We start from the raw sequence: 16,601 nt of genomic DNA, 5'->3' as shown, positions 1-16,601 counted from the left end.
TAAGTAAAAAATGGGTTCCAAGCGTGCCCACCGAATAAAGTATATTAGGAGTACTGATAACCTATGCTACTAATAAATGGAGGATGGCATTGTTATAGCTCATCAAAATATAATATTATTCTAGATATTCTCTTAAGAATGAAAAATGAATCCTAACTGTCCAGAAACTGCTTTCACCATACTGCCGCCCCTAGCACAGCCGCCTCTGCCACTTATAGGCAATGTCCCTCCCACCACCTTGACAGCCTCCAGAAGTATCTACCACAAGATTTGAGAACTAGAATGAATTATTAACATGTCCAGCCATTATATAAAATGATTTGTTCAAGCAAAGGCGTCATAGATGCGGGAACGACATCGCCATAAACGACACGGGACAACCATGCTCCACACGACAGTGCAACAATGCACCGAATCGGGGACCTCCTAAACTGTTCTATGCAACGCAGAGTTTTACCCTCTCTTGCGTTATGAGATGCTGAAAATAAGCTCCTAATCATTTGATGGCAAAAATAAAAACAATCAGACAAAATTAAAATATTCTAGCTAAATTTGACTATTTGGTCGAGCATGGGTCAGCCGCCTAACACCCGCGTTTAAAAATATGTTCCATGCGTGCCCCCCACATAAAATAATAACGTGTGCTAATTACTAATGATACTTAACGATTTAAATGGAATTAGGTATTGTTTTCGCTTATCATTTTAGCACCGCCAGGGGGAACTTGGCCGATACCCACTGCACTTTTCTTTCCCTTTCCGCAAGCAATTACCATCATTTGTGATATTTCAACGGAATCTTATTGGGAATTCTGAAAAGGCAGACAATCAATGCAGTTAGATTGCCAGGTAATACGTGCACATCGTAGCACTGGTGATGCATCACAATCGTATATATACAGGAGTATATGCACTGTATGATGACATTGACCGGAAGATTAGATAAGCATTTCCCCCCAACATTGTTAACTGTTTCTTTGTTATCATAACCTAATCTAATTTTAGAATCATGTTCTTGTGTGGTAAAATGAATAAAGTGTGAATACTGCAAAAAAAGAATAAAGGATACTCACCTTGATATACGCGGATTTACGCAGAAAGCAATAACCGCTCCCTTCCGAGGAGATCTTACCTTGTATGGAGGCTTAATCATCGTCTAATATTATCCAGAGCACTATAGCGACCAGCTCTTTTCCGTAAATGTTGCTTTCCGTGACCGTAACTGCTGTGCTGGCCAAATTTGAACGCCAATCGGCCGGTTCCATATACAAATATAACGTAGAGCTCGTCCGTACCGTCTTCGATGGTGTGTTGGAAGTTCTGCTAATACCAGCGGGTCGTGTGTTCCAGCTCCAAACGCCGTTACATCTTCGGAAAGCGATGTTATGACACCTAAGTTTTGTGCTCAGTAATTCTTGAAAAGCACTGATGTACTGCCCAAAACATTAGCAACAAAATTGGAATCACAAGCGAAAAAATCACATAAAAACTGGGGCTTCCGTTGAAAAGGCACAAGCCGAAATACAGCAAAAAAAATCCTGTCACAAAATAGAAACACTTCTATCCGTGAGCATGGCCTACTCCGTTTTCGGTGAAAAATTCATTTTCGATGCAAAACATAAACAAACCGGCTGGCTCTTCCATACTAAAATCCAAGATGGCTGAATAGTGATTTTGGCAGATTGCAACACCTAGCTGTGTATTCATCTTGGTCAGAACAAAACTGAAAAACTAAATGTGACATGTCCATTTCCTGCCAGTAGTCATGGCTTACTTCATTTGGTATTAGACATACAACATCTCCCTTTTTAAAAGAGATCGTATGGGGCTAGCCAAGCTGGGAGCCTACGTTGTTTTCCTTCTTGTCTTTGTATTTCAGATGAAGCTTTTTCAACAACAGGTACATTGAAGGACACATTCGACGAGAACTTCTAAAGAAAGCCTATGTGGACTGATGGATCAGTTACTATTTGATTAGAATCGCGTTATTATCAGATACTAGAGTGTTCGGGTTTCCGTAGCGTGCGAAGGTTTCTTGCAAGATTTCAAAGTCGCTGTGGTTGTTGTGCTGTGAGTTCTGAAAACTTCCGGCCATTTTGAAAAATCATCGACCACAATAAGGAAGTAGAAACCATCTATTGGACCAGCATAATCGAGATGAATTTTCTCGCACGGTTCGGTTGGAATCGGCCATGATTCGAGAATAGTCTTGTGGGGCAATTTTGCAGCAGCAGCATAAGAACTGCACTGACGCACGAAAGATTCGACGTCGTCGTAAATGTTGGGCCAGCAAGAGAGGTGAAGTTGCCGAATGATGCGCTTGCGTAACCTTTCTGGAACCACTACCCTTTCACTAAACATTACGCAGCCCTGAGTTACTTGGAGACCATCTCTTCGGGAATAGAAATGACGTACAGCCTGATTCTGAATCTCATGCAGTATTGGTCCACCCCTTGTTGATGTAATTTATTACTTCTTGCAGTACCGGATCGTTTTCAGTTTCCTTGGCAATTGTTTTTGAAGTAACAGGCAAATTGGAGATAGATTCATCAAGAATTTGAAAAGCAGCAATTACGTAGCGCGAGATAAGATTTGCATGTCCGAAACTTGTTGTCGGCATGAACTGGATATTGAAGTCATATATTGGAGATCCAGTTGAAAATCGAACTGAGCTCTCGCGACAATCGCTTTTTCTCCCATTTCCGGATGTCGCAACTGCATCCCGAGTAGTGCGCATCTATGCCGTAACCGTGCGCCATCATGCGCACCACTCGCGATGCAGTTGCGACATTCGGGAATGGGAAAAAAATGCGATTGTCGCGAGAGCTCAGTTCGGTTTTCAACTGGATCTACAATAGTAGCATTGTTAGCGCCCATCGTTGGAGACGATTTACCGTGTACACTGGAATCCCTTTCTTGCTACCGAAAATCTTGAGGAGTGGCTTGTGATCAGTTTGTAGCACGAATTTTAGAAATATCTTATGAAAACGAGTCACTGCAAACACCAACGCGAGTGCTTCCTTTTCGATTTGACCATAATTTTCTTCAGCAGGTGTGAGCGACCTTGAAGCGTGAGCGATAGCTTTGACTGAGCCATGTTGAGAACGATGCAGGATCACTGCCCCCAATACATTCTTGGAAGCATCACCAGCAACGATAATTTCTTTTCTGGGATCAAAGTGTGTCAACGGTGTCAACAAAAGGTTGGATAGCAGAATCGATTTGAAACGATCGAATGATTTCTGGCAATCAACAGTCCATTTCCAAACAGCGTCCTTCTTCAGCAAACGATCGAGTGGTGCACGAAGTTCCTTCATTTGCCCAACGAACCGACCATAGTAGTTGATCGCTCCGAGATATGAACGTACTTAATTGCGGAATATTGGTTGGTGGAGACATTTCTGAAATGGCGCTTGTTTTTGCAGGGTCTGGTCTAGACGAAGGCCATCTTTGTCTATAATGTGACCCAGGAACTTTATCTCCGGGAGAGAGAATCGACACTTTTCAATACGTAGATGAAAGCCGTATTCACGAATTCTTCGTTTGAGTACAGCATGCAATCGGCGGTCATGTTCTTCTTGTGTTCTTCCAGCGATAAATATGTAATCCAGATACGGTTTGACACCAGGAATGCCGGCCACCATGCTATCAATGATCCTCTGGAATGCTCCAGGTGCGGACTTGGCACCGGGCGGCAAATGATTATACTGAAACAATCCTTTGTGCGTGTTTATTGTGATCATTTTTTCGAGATGCTGCTTCGACTTCAACTTGAAGATATGGGATCGATACAGGAGAAGAAACGGCAGCCTACCAGTTCTGAATAGATGTCGTCTGGGTGCGGTAAAGGATGGCGATCTGACTCGAGTACATCATTGAGACCAGTAGAATAATCCCACATACGCGTACGAACACATCGGATTTGCGAACTACCACTATAGGAGAACTGAACTGGAGAAATGATGCCATTGTCCTGTAGTCTCTGCAACTCAGTATCAACTTTAGGAAGTGCAGTTGATTCAAAAGTATAAGATTGCTAATGTCGTCCCTGTTCGCGTGACTAACATCTAAGTTACTTCGACCTGGCAGCCAAAGTACCGTCAAAGGTACTACAAATGTCAAACCGATGTTGGTGATGAAACCAAACATGCACTACAACATGATGCATAAATTATGCCCAATTGAAGCTTGTTGAAGCATAATTTGGCAAAATAATTTAAATGACTACAGCGCTACTAGCGTTGTAGTACTTATGCTTCTACTGGAAGTGCAGCGTAGGCAACTGGTCTCTTGGTACAGTACACTGGCCATGAATCTGGTTTCAGATAGAGCGTTACTTTTACTTTGGTGCAGCATCTGAGTGTAGACTTGAATACTTCAGGAACCTTAACTTGCAGCTTCTGCATCGTTGCATCTTCATTCTATTTGATGGTGTTAACAAGAGAAATAAACGGAATCGATCAGAGTTCCAATTGATCGATTGTTTCTATTCCGAGAACGTTGAGATCCGGATTGATTGTGACAAAAATGCGACTTTGTTTTGTCACATCTTGAATAGTGATTTCAGTGTTTATTTCACCTACGATTTATATGCTGGCACCAGAGGCACTAACAGCGACGACTTCCGTTGAGTTGATAATAGGCTGACCCACTGATGTCCAAATACGCTTGGAAATAATAGTAATATCAGAAGCGCAATCAAGTTGCAAATTTGCTGATGAACCGTTAATTCCGATTTTGACGTACTTCCGCTTCTTCGTCAGATCAATCCGTTTAACAGTGATGCCTTGTCGCCCTTTCGCTTGTAGTTTCCACAAATGTTTGTTTGATATGGACATTCCTTTACGAAGTGAAGATCTCCACAGAACCAGCAAGGCGTTTTGGGTGACTTCTTCTCTTTTCTACTTGATGCTTTATGACGAAAAATTGCGTTGACATTGGACTTGTCCACACAACCCTTCTCGATCATTTGTGTATCTTGTTTGAGATTGATGATACGTTTGCACTCCTCAACCAAATTTTCAAGCTTGAGATTGGCACCGTCGGGCGGCAGCGCATTTTCTTCAGCTTCCAGTTTACCATATAGCCTGGTGCGGATGTCTGAATCGCGCGGTGACTGGAGACCGCTTACAAACCTAAGCGTCTTGAATTGATCACTGGAGAATTTTTCAATCTGAAACGCTTCACAGTTTTTATTGACCGATGCATCATACGATGAATAATCATCAGCGTCGTTCTTTACGTACTGAATACACTGATTACGTGTGTTGAAAAGTGTCTTTTGACGTCCGAACAGCTTCTTAAACTTCGAGATGGTATCTTCAAAGCCGAAATCTCGCGGTTGATTCGGTAGAACACTGTTTAGATAGCGTTCGTGGAATAGTGTTCCGATTTTCCGCAGAATATGAACAGCTGACTGCAGCCTGACTTTTCCTTTGTCATCCAAATGCTTTCCACGAACCACGAATCAAAGAAAATGCCGCCGTCAGGATCGTATTGAAGTTCGTCAATTCCATAGGACAGTGACTCAATAATCTCCTCGCTTCCAAATTGATTGTTGTTACCCTTCTGAAGAGCCGCAATTTGCTGCTGTTGATTCACCATGAGATCACCGGAGAATCGCCAATTTCAAATCTTCGTCGGCCATTCTTGATTGTATATATAATGGTTTAAAAGATGATGAGATGACTTGACAAGAATAGAACTTTTCCTCGTCGCCAAAATATGTTATTTTCTTGTAGAGAATAATAAGACAGTTTGACACTTCAGACAGTTTGACTGACTGACACTTCAAAAGACTGAAAATAATTATTTACCGTGGGGCATCAAAATCCGTACACTTAAGCACCGTAGTATATGAAAAAGTCATTAGAAAATAGGAATCGAATGTAAATAATACGTTTGTTATTGACACAGGAGAATGAAGGCCTCTACTTTTGAAGTGTGTCACATTTACTCATTAAAAACTACGAAAAACATGATAAAATAATGAATAAATTCAACTACTCCCGACTCAAAATCCGTCCACCATGGACGGATTTCGAATCAAAGGATCAAAATCCGTACAGCGATTTTTCACCTAAATATTTAAATTGAAGCAATCTGATTGACTAAACTACCACTGTAAATAGTTCGATACGCACCTTGAGAAGCCATCCCTTCTGTGGTAACCAATACCGAAGCAGCATCAAGATCTTCTGTTCTTGAAAATTTGAGTTTGAGGACCAAATCATGTTTGCATCTATCTGCCAGAAAAATGTTCACAAAACTGAACTCAAGTTCTGTCAGCTAATCATAGCTTACCGCGATTTTTCTTAAACCAAAAAACCATAATAATTATCATAGGAGTAATTAGCTGTCCGTTTTATTGGCCAAGTTTCAGAACATAGCACACTTTAATTGAAAGACACGTGTTTGATCGCTTTTATATCTATATTGACATTTTACATCACCGTATTCTCTACACCTTCGATTTGTATTCCACTCATTTAATGTAATGATTCGCAATTAGCAATTAAAACATAGTTACTTTTGGTACAATTATGCTCTACCCGAAAACAAAATGGCGGCAAAAACTCCGCGTTTTGTGTGTGGAGATTTGTTTTTGATTTTTGTGGTTTTAATGTCAAAGCCTGCTTTCCATTTCTATGCCCTAAAAGCTTACTGCCAAGTATCTGAACAGGATAAAATAAATTATTTCTACATTAATTAGCTTTAACCCCCGTTAATTTGTTGATATCTCATGAGGTGGACAGATTTCGGTGCTGTACGGATTTCGGTCCCGCACGGTATTATTATAAAATTATTTACTGATTCTTCATGATCGGAATTGGAAAGAAAATTTGGATTAATTGGGAAGGTAATGTATAGAAACTCGCGTTGATTAGTGGCGAAATAGTTCATGTTACGATACTGGCTTAAAACTAACGCCGTGTTTCACTCAAACGTGCACTCGCAGACTCCACACAATGCTCGCCGAGAAGTTTCTCCAAATTATGGAGCTCTTTTGACAGCAGCGACACGTGTTACAAGTACACGATCCAATAAGTACTATTTATTGAACTTCACAGTCCCGAGAGCTCATAAAAAATCATACAATGATCGCCCTGTGGCTGCTGCATGCTCACTGTAAGTTGGTTAAAGAGCTGCGCATGGAAAAAAGAAGGAGATTTCTCTGGGAAATGTTATAAGCTAGATTTTGCTTTAGATGCCTGGTTCTAAAGTTGTCGTGTATTAAGTCTATTTCGAGTGTTCAGAATTACAAATTTTCAATTTTAGGTTTTGTCCCTTGTTTTTTTTTGTCCCTTCTACATTTTGTTCATTCGACCTTTTGTTTCTTCGACCTTTTGTCTCTTCGACCTTTTGTCTCTTCGACCTTTTGTTCCTTCAACCTTTTGTCTCTACGACCTTTTGTCTTTCGACCTTCTGTCCCAAAGCCGGGATTTTGAAAACTGCTCAGCAGCATTTAAGCACAAAGCATATGGAGACGCATGGTACATTTGTGCGATGGCGATGATTCATCTTGTGACTAAACTTTTTATGCGGATTTCATCACATTCCTTTTTTAATAAATGAACAAGTAAGCAATCATTTCTATGGACCTTGTACTATGGAAAACCTGAACCTAATCGCATGTTGGAAGGTACATTATCTTGTTTAACATGTCGAATACAGCGATCAAGAAATCATTAGAATCATGATTTCAAACAGCAGATTCCCTGGCGTCTTCTAAGCGATTTTCACAATTTTTTCATTTGTCTTATCCATCTCATCTAGTTTCCTGTAATTTGCTAGTTTTGTTATGATTCTAGACATCTTCATTTTTTTTTCTAAATCAGCTGGAGTACAGATGCGGTTTTTTAAATTCAGATAATTTCGATTTACCAAATTCAATATGAGTAAAATTTACCGATTCAGAAGAACTACATAAAGGAAATCAACCCAGATTGTCCCTGTGATCTCTTGCGTGTTTTGTGCATTCCAAATTAGTGTGATACAAATGTTCTAGGTTCTCCACATTGTTCTGGAGTTCAGATCATTTGGTCTACAAGGTCTTCAGCGCCTGGTATAAAACCAACATGCAATTAGGTTCAGGTTTCCCATAACACAAGTTTCAAACAAACTGCACACTTGTTCATTTATTTAATAAAACGGCCACAATATAAATCATCGCACAAATGTACCATGCATCTCCATATGCCTTCCAGCTTATATGCTGCTGAATAGTTTTCAAAATCTCTACCTATCGTTTCCCCTCGAAGGCCCATTTTTGGCGGAAAACACTCATGGGGACATTCAGATATCGTAATATCTCAAATTATCGCAATAACTTAGTATTTTATCTTATCTGAACATGCAAGTGATTTCAACGCCGTTAAAGCGGTGATCCCTTTCCTACTATGTGACCAAATTATCTCGGATTTTTGCCAATCAAACAACAAATGCCGGTAGCCAGTCGATTTTAGAGGTCGAGGACTACAAATGCAATACGTGGCCATCGCGAATACAAATTTTCTGGCGATCATTGATATCAGTATCAAGTTCTGATCCGATGTTAACATTTTACCTTTGGATGGTTTCTTCCTGCAGGTTATTACTGCAGGTGAATTCTTGCTCGTGAGCTTACTTCACATTCATAGCTAGTAAACACGATTCCTGTTCCGTCTCGACACTAACGAGCATGTCATTAACATATTGCTACTTCATAACAGCTAATTTTGGATTGGAAATTTCCCTGAGCATAAAAGTATCATCGTGTTAGCCTCATGATATACGAATGCAAAAATGGTACCTTGGCTTAGATACCTGTACCTGGCAGTTGAGTGTTCATTTAGGACAGTGTGCAAGTCCTAAATGAACACTCAGCTGCGAGGCTGCAGTGGGGGATGTGATGAAAATAAGAAGAAGAAAAATCGGATAGGCAGCCCCACAGAGAAGTGATGATTCTCGCTTTGTTATCGCTCTTCTTGTGTTGGGAACCGCACTGCTGTATAGAACAAGTTGAAATGCATCATCAGCACCAGTGCTGCCCGCGTTTGGAGCTTTTAAAAGATATTTATCACGAGGGATAGCCTCCCGAATTAGGGGCCTCATTGCGCATCTCCTTTCGACAGCTCTTTCGTATGACTATTTGCATAGTTTGCTCGTTTCGAGTCGAGATGCGCAATGCCACCCCATTTTTTTATCATGTCAGCTTACGAAAAAAGTCTCATACGGTATGCTACATATCGAGATGATAAGAGATTATAAGTGAGAGACTATTGCATTCTCTTTTGGATTCAACCCTTGCTTTTATGTCATTGCTGAACCCTACTCGAAACATCCGGAAACGGTAACGTACATAACCAAGTGTGGTCAGTAAATTTGAACCTTTCGGTAACATCGAACTGAGTGATACTCCATTGGCTTCAGCGGCGGCATTCCAAACGATTCTCACTCTACCCGGTTTTTTTAAATTGAATACTGCAAACGGAGAAGGGTCCTTTGGGCGAAACTTATTCGACTGAAAGCTATTTAGTCGAACGTTTCTTGGCCGAATTACATGTTACATGTTAAGCCATCTGGATGAATTCCATTTGGATGAATTGGACGGAATGGTTAATTAGGCCGAAAGCGACATACGGCCGAATTTGTCATTTGGCCGAAAAAATCGTTTGGTCAAAAATACTGTTTGGCCGAACGGGTCATAAGGCCGAACTTGTCGTATGGCCGAATGTGCCTTTGGTCGAACGGGTAATAAGCCCGAAAATGTCGATTAGGTGAACAATTTTCGGAAAAGTCGTTTGAACAAATAGGTCACTTGCACAACATGTGATAGATTTAGTTCGGAAAAGGTATTGGAGGGTAACCGCCCCTTCGGTGGGCTTTGATCCCACGACCCCAGTACGCTAAACAGGTGTTTTCCTTACTAAGCTACGAAGGACCTCCGTCGTCACTAGCAGCAAATAGGTCTCTTGTCAAAAACGAGTTAGCCTACTATCTAAATCAATTCCATCACTGGATTGTAACGAAACTTTGAAAAAAAAAGTATCCTCAGCTTGAACATCCTTGCGTTGATTGGTTGCCACCTAATCACACGTTGACGCATCTTGCCCAGCACTATGAAGCCGGTCGTCGCTTAGGTCTCTGCCGATTATATCGAGTCGTATTATCTCGTATGTCGTTCGTAATTACTGGTTTTACAGGCGGCTTTTTGGGGGAAGGACCGTCTGGCCGAATAGCGTTCGGCCGAAAGTCATTAGGCTGAAGGCACTAGGCCGAAAGTTTTTTGTCCTAATATACCATTTAGTCGAACAGACCATTGGCTTAGCTTAGCTTAGACTCATTTAGTCGAATAGACCATTAGGCCGAATAGGTCAGTTGGCCGAATAGGCCTTTTGGCCGAAAAGGTCTTAAGACAGAATAGCCATTTGACAGAAAATGTCATTTGGCTGAATAGGTCATTTGGACGAACAAGTCATTTGGCCGAAAAAGTCATAAAGCCAAATAGCCATTTGACAGAAAATGTAAGAGACGTCCGCTCTCACTTCGCACTTTTCACTTTTCACAGTAAGATGTGAGAAATACGTAGTGAGAATTGAAATGCTTCACCTTTCACACCTCATTTCTAACTTTTAAAATGACCTGTTCGGCCAATTCGACCAAATTACCTATTCGGCCGGATGAACCGTTTTCTGGCCATTGCAACATAATTTAGACCTCCTCTCGTCGAAAAAACTAACAGTTCCATACACCAGCACAGCAAATTCTACTGATCTAATAGCTATACGTTCTTTCCTAGGTAATTTTTCAAGAAAAGGCGTCCGAAGAATGGTTCGTTTGGGAAAACCAATTGTTCTGTCCAAAAATATAGACCAATCAACTTCTAAATTTACTGATTATGGATCGACTGTACGTTTTAATTTTATTTATTGAACGGCTATTCAGTCTTATAATTTTACAACGAGTTTATTATTTACCCGACGTTTCAACACGGGATTGTGACATAATCTCGTGTCCTATCGTCGGGTAAATAATAAACTTGTTGTAAAAATTGTAAGACTGAGTAGTGGTTCAATAATTAAAAATAAATAACATCTAAATTTGACACAAAATATTCGAAAAAATACACCACGTTCATTAAATGAATGTTATCTATAGGATCCATCGAAATTTTTATTGAACATCACATGCAGCTCAAATTGCCGACTATTTGATATCAAATACCTTTTCATTGCTTTGTTTTTCGTGGGATGACTATCGGAGATATGAGATGAAGTCCAGGAGCAGTAACCTTATTTGTTAAATAATGAATTATTCTTATATCTTTGGAAAATTTCTTGAAATTTATCTGATATTACAAAACAATTTGATTATCCTTAAAAAAATTAAAACAATTTTGATACAATATTTTCCTAGTTAAATCCTTAAAACACAAATAAGCATTGGAACATCCCCAGTTGGACTGCGACTGGATGTTAAGTGCGAAAAGTGAACAAACAAATAGCACCAAAAGGGAGACACGAAAAAATGTGATCTCGAATTTTAGGCTCCGATCGTCAGTGGCACTGGGAAGGCTGACTGGCTACCCTCCCCTTCTCCTTGATGCTGCATATGTTCACAGCCATAATCGCCATCGCCACTCGTGATTATACGTATAAATCATTGAATGTAGGTTTCCCTTCTTCGCCAACCATTTCGGAGCTTATCTCGTAGTGTCGGCCACTCCCAAACATACATAGGTATAGCGCAATGTTTTGCGATTGCTCATAAACCGAATGACAAACCATAAACTAGTGTAAAAGTGCGCCAAACAGTGTCGGTAATGGTCTCAAACGAGAAAAAAAGTGAAACGTAATGGCAACGACAAACCGTAATCGTAAAAATATTCTCACGCTAAACGGTGTCACCGGCTTCAATGGGGTGCATTTGAGTCACCATCATCAGCATAATGGATACCATACCGTCCATCATCAGCCCCAGTTGGCGCAACCGCAACATCCGCTGCAGCAACCGGACACAGGAAACGGTGCCGCCGTCGAAGGACTCCCGAAGCCATTCGTGTCTGCAATGCGCACGTTGTTCGATATTATGGACGACGACAAAACTGGTTTAGTAAAGTTGGCCGATATCGAAAACCGTTGGCAGGACGATGGCTCCAAGGGTCTGCCCCGGGGTGTAATTGATAGCTTGCGCAAGGTCACGCCCCCTAATGGGTTGCTTTCATTCGAACGTTTCTGCAGTGGGCTCAAAATTTGTCTGGTACGCAATCAAGCCGAACCTAGCAGAACGAGTCGATTCTCCAAAGAGTCAGAAAAATTACCCCTCTCGCCGACCAAACTATCCGTCCGACCACCCTCCGCTCCTTTACTCGACCTGGACAGCATAGCTAAGCCTTCGTGGACCAGCAACAGCACTAACACCGCCACAGTGCGACCCAACAATGCCATGCCGGCGCAGAAAACGCTCAGCATGCCGCAGCTCAATCCAGACAGTGACCTAGATCTTGAATCACCGCCAATTATCCTTCCGGGCAGCTACGGTCCACCAAAGCCTCCTCGCGTTTCCTTAAACCTCGAACGTGCTGCCACCCAACCCAGCTCCAACATCGACAAAGCGGAAATTCGCAACGCTCTCCAGAACTGGCAAATGTCGCTGCTCATGAATGAAACGGACAAACTGGACAAGGCGCATCTTCGGCTGACTCGCGGCTCGGCCGATGGGCAGATTGACCTCACCAACACGACGAGTTCATCACCCTTGCTGGGTGTGCAACATGCGACAACCGGTCTATACCAGAAGAAGGGCGGCGGTGGCAACAGACGACGGGAGCCCCGAAGGCACACGCTGCAGAATGGCGTCGATTACAATATGCTGAAGCGGCTGAAGCAGATCGAACAGGAGAAGGACATCTTGCTGCAAGGGTTGACGGCGGTGGAGAAAGCTCGCGATTGGTATCTGAAACAGCTGTCGATCGTGCAGGATAAGATCAAGTATCTGGGCCGGTCCGGAGCACATATGGTGAGTTTTTTTATGTACAGTGAATTAACATTTTTAATCAGATAAAATAATTATTTCAGTGAGACTCTAATATAATCTACTTATATCGCCTAAAAATTCTGTTTAATTCATTTGAGAGGCTACACCTGATGCTGTTGTGTTTTCTGTAATATTTTTTTACGAATTGAAATAACAATATTTTCCGGATTATTTACAATCTAGTGTAAACCAAACGGGGTTTAATTAGCTTTGCCCAGATGGCAAAGCATAGGCCCTAGACAGTAAAAAATCAGAAAACACTAACAAAAAACAGCAAATACAATATTCAATTACAATCAATTAAAAATGATATTCAGAAAAATCATACATACCTTTGATCGTTTCTCTTACAGAATTAATATTTCATAATCAAAATCGAAGAGTAAAGTTTTTGTATGAATCAAAACAGTGTAGTGGTCGGGAGACCCTCTGTCCTACAAACAATTTAACACTCTTCCGACCGAGGTAGGTTTTACTTAGTACACGAACGACCAAGCCTCGAAAAAAGTCGGAACACTATTTTCAAATCGGAATATCTCAGCCGTAAGTGAACCGATTTGAACAAGTTTTAGACTCACCAATTTTCTCATCCTCCAAGATTTGTCTGAGATATTGAAAACTTTCGGATCTTTCAGAACCTCTCGGCATCTCAAAACGTCGGTGCAAGTCGCGATTTTCATTCAAATTGCATGGTTGATTTTCATCAGCTTGATGTGCATGCTGATAAAAGTCAGATATTTTCGAATACGTAAGATATAGGAAGTTGCCGTCTTCTACACTGATCCCACATATATGCGTCACTTTGTAACAATAATTAGTCACTCCATTTTGCATGTTGATCATATGGAAATGATCCATATTAGTGTGTGACCCATGGGTTCAGTGTACAAATTTGTTCAAGAAGTCAAAACGAAACTTTCACAGATCATATTTTTTGGAATTCATCCGCTTGGCGGCGCTAGTGTATATGGGAATATCCGTTGGGTTAGATATTGTGGAATCCGTACGATTTAGGAATGTATTGTCTTATACAAATTTGTAAAAGAGGTCAAAACGAAGCTGTTATGTATTATATTATTTTGGGACTCTTCTACTGGACGGCTCTGGTGTATATGAGAAAACTTTTTGGATTAGATATTTTGGAAACCGTAAGATTTAGAAAGTTGCCGTCGTCTGGAATCCGAGAGATTTAACCACTTTAAAACTTCGCCTTTTCTTCTGATCCTGGATGCTATATTGTATGGCTTTCTAAATCTGAAACAACAGACTGAGAAAGTCATACAATATAGAATCAAATCTTCCAGTCAGTCTTTTGTTTTATTCTTAACCTTCCTAGTGCATTGAAAAAAAAAAAATGACGCATTGTGCATTTGCGGGTCAAAAATGACCCGAACTTGAATTCGATTCCAAAATTTCATTTTCAAACCAAATTTTTAATATTTGGAACCAAATTGAATGTATGGATTCCTCGAATGTCGTTAAGGGCTAATTTGGCAGTTTGGCCATTTTAGTCCCTAGAAACCGATTGCGAAGGAACATGGATTATGGTGCAAATTTTTGTCGTGATTTTGAATTATAGAAATTTTCCCATTTTTTTGTGTATTTCCATGGATCATCACATTTCCTGGTTCTTCGACGGTCTGGTGTCCCTCCGAAACATCCGTAAAAGTGATCAATTTATGAAACTCATCGGAGGTTCTCTGGGAGATTGAGAATCTCAGTAAAAGTGGTCAGTTCATATATATATAATTCATTATATAAGAGCTCGTTTTTTAAAGCTTTTCTTTCGATTATCGTACAGTGAGTAACAAATGATTGTCGTGGCCAATTTTAATAAAGTTGGGTGGCTACCGGAGGTCTTCCATAACATCCGTAAAACAGATTAATTTAAAACAGATTATATATTTAGAATGAAAAAGTCTTTCACCTCTCTCACCTATCATCTCTGTATACGTATACGATATGTAGCAAACCGTGAGACTTTTTTTGCAAACTGTCATGATAAAGCAATAATTTCGATGGCGATACCCCATGATATTAAAAAAAAAGCCCCAAACGTGAAGAGCTCTGGTTCTGATGATGCATTTTAACTTGTTTTACACAGCTGTGCGGATCCCAACACAAAATGAGCGAGAATGAAGCGAGAATCATCACTTCTCGGTGGGGGCTGTCTATCCAATTTTGTTTTCTCGCACTTGCATAGAAGTTTGATAAATTTGTTTTCATGGCTTGTTATGATTTGGAACAGTTTTCACCTTTCTTTTATCGTTGTGCGTTCCCAGGTAACCATAAGCATTAAAATAAGCCATACGTGCGACTATAACGCTACCACAGAGCTAACAAACTTCATACTGGCTCTATAATAGCCCTATATAGCCGAAAAGGCGAAATAAAGTGCTAGTGGTTACCTGGGTTATCTCTTGAGAGCGATTTCTGCAAACCCTGGTCGTGATCCATCCTCATAGAGCCATCTTGAGTGGCCATTGGAGGTCCTCCGGAAGATAAGAAATGTCCCTGAAAGTGGTTAATTCTTGACACTTGATCTTCTGGAGGACCTCCAATGGAAACTCAGGTTCATTAAAATGGGCCACGACAATCATTTGTTACTCAGTGTACAATAATCGATACATTTAAACTTTCATGAGTCGATGTTCTATGACTCGATATTGACTAAAGGAAGCATATTATGCCATAATAAAAATATTTTCTGGGTGACTGTTATGGTTATTCAAACAGCTGCTCAAGGATTTTCTATTACACATCTCAATATTTCCAATAGTCGACGGTCCCTTCAATATCGGCTCATGGAGGTTTCACTGTAACTTAAACAAAAACCGTGCTGACCAGTTTTATGAATTCACCACTTTTACTGATGTTCCAGATCTTTCGGAGGATCTCCAGTGGCTAACAGATCCATCAAAATGGGTTCTTCTTCTTCTTCTTTTTATTCAATGGCTTCTTTCCAACTGGAACATGGCCTGCTTTTTAACTTTATATTCTACAGGTTCGACTACCTGCCCGATCTTGCTCGGGTTGTTTTTTCTTCGTCATAAATGTCAATCGTTTAGTCGTCGCCCTATAGATCGATTTCAGTTGAAGCTTGATGGTTTTCTTTAGAATTCATGGAAACGTAACATTTTTATATTTGTTCAACTTTCACAAAAAAATGTACTATTTTTATATCATAGAAGAGCCCAAAACGATTCGATTGGTGATAAAATCTTGAAAATCGATCACCCCATTCGTGAGTTATATTGCCTCAAAGGAAATGTCAACTCATTTTTATATATAGAGATTAGAATTTCCTCAGTTATTAATTGAAAGCTTTTCTATGCCCGCCTTTCCATGAGAATACTCATATATGTATCTTGTGTACAATGGAAACACTATTCCCAGGGAGTCGAGAATGTTTTCCACCTGAAATCATCCTGGACCAGACCGAGAATAGAACTCGCCATCTCCGGATTGCCAACTTTTACGCCTTTGCTCGCAAGGCTACTGGAGACCCCATCAAAATGGGTTACCACAATCATTTTTTAATAAGAGTTCGATAATTTGTTTTTGATGGGATGGAAATAGGAGTTA

General features: G+C 40.5%; 1 protein-coding gene across 10 annotated transcripts in view; it reads left to right on the top strand.

Moving 5' to 3' along the window:
• LOC134213091 (suppressor APC domain-containing protein 2) overlaps positions 1 to 16,601 on the top strand; it is a 47,063-nt gene that overhangs the window by 13,208 nt on the left and 17,254 nt on the right. For 5 of the 10 annotated variants that reach the window (XM_062691684.1, XM_062691688.1, XM_062691685.1 and 2 more), the window contains exon 2: positions 11,653 to 12,998. In XM_062691684.1, the coding sequence (XP_062547668.1) occupies positions 11,835 to 12,998 (1,164 nt within the window). In that variant the 5' untranslated portion in view covers positions 11,653 to 11,834. Of the gene's footprint in view, positions 1 to 11,396; positions 12,999 to 16,601 lie in introns of all 10 variants that reach the window. The other 5 variants (XM_062691691.1, XM_062691689.1, XM_062691693.1 and 2 more) reach the window with 3 other exon arrangements.

This window comes from Armigeres subalbatus, chromosome 2, assembly GCF_024139115.2.
Source record: "Armigeres subalbatus isolate Guangzhou_Male chromosome 2, GZ_Asu_2, whole genome shotgun sequence".
In the NCBI taxonomy this organism is placed as follows: Eukaryota; Metazoa; Arthropoda; class Insecta; order Diptera; family Culicidae; genus Armigeres; species Armigeres subalbatus.
This window is presented reverse-complemented; position numbering and strand designations above follow the sequence as displayed.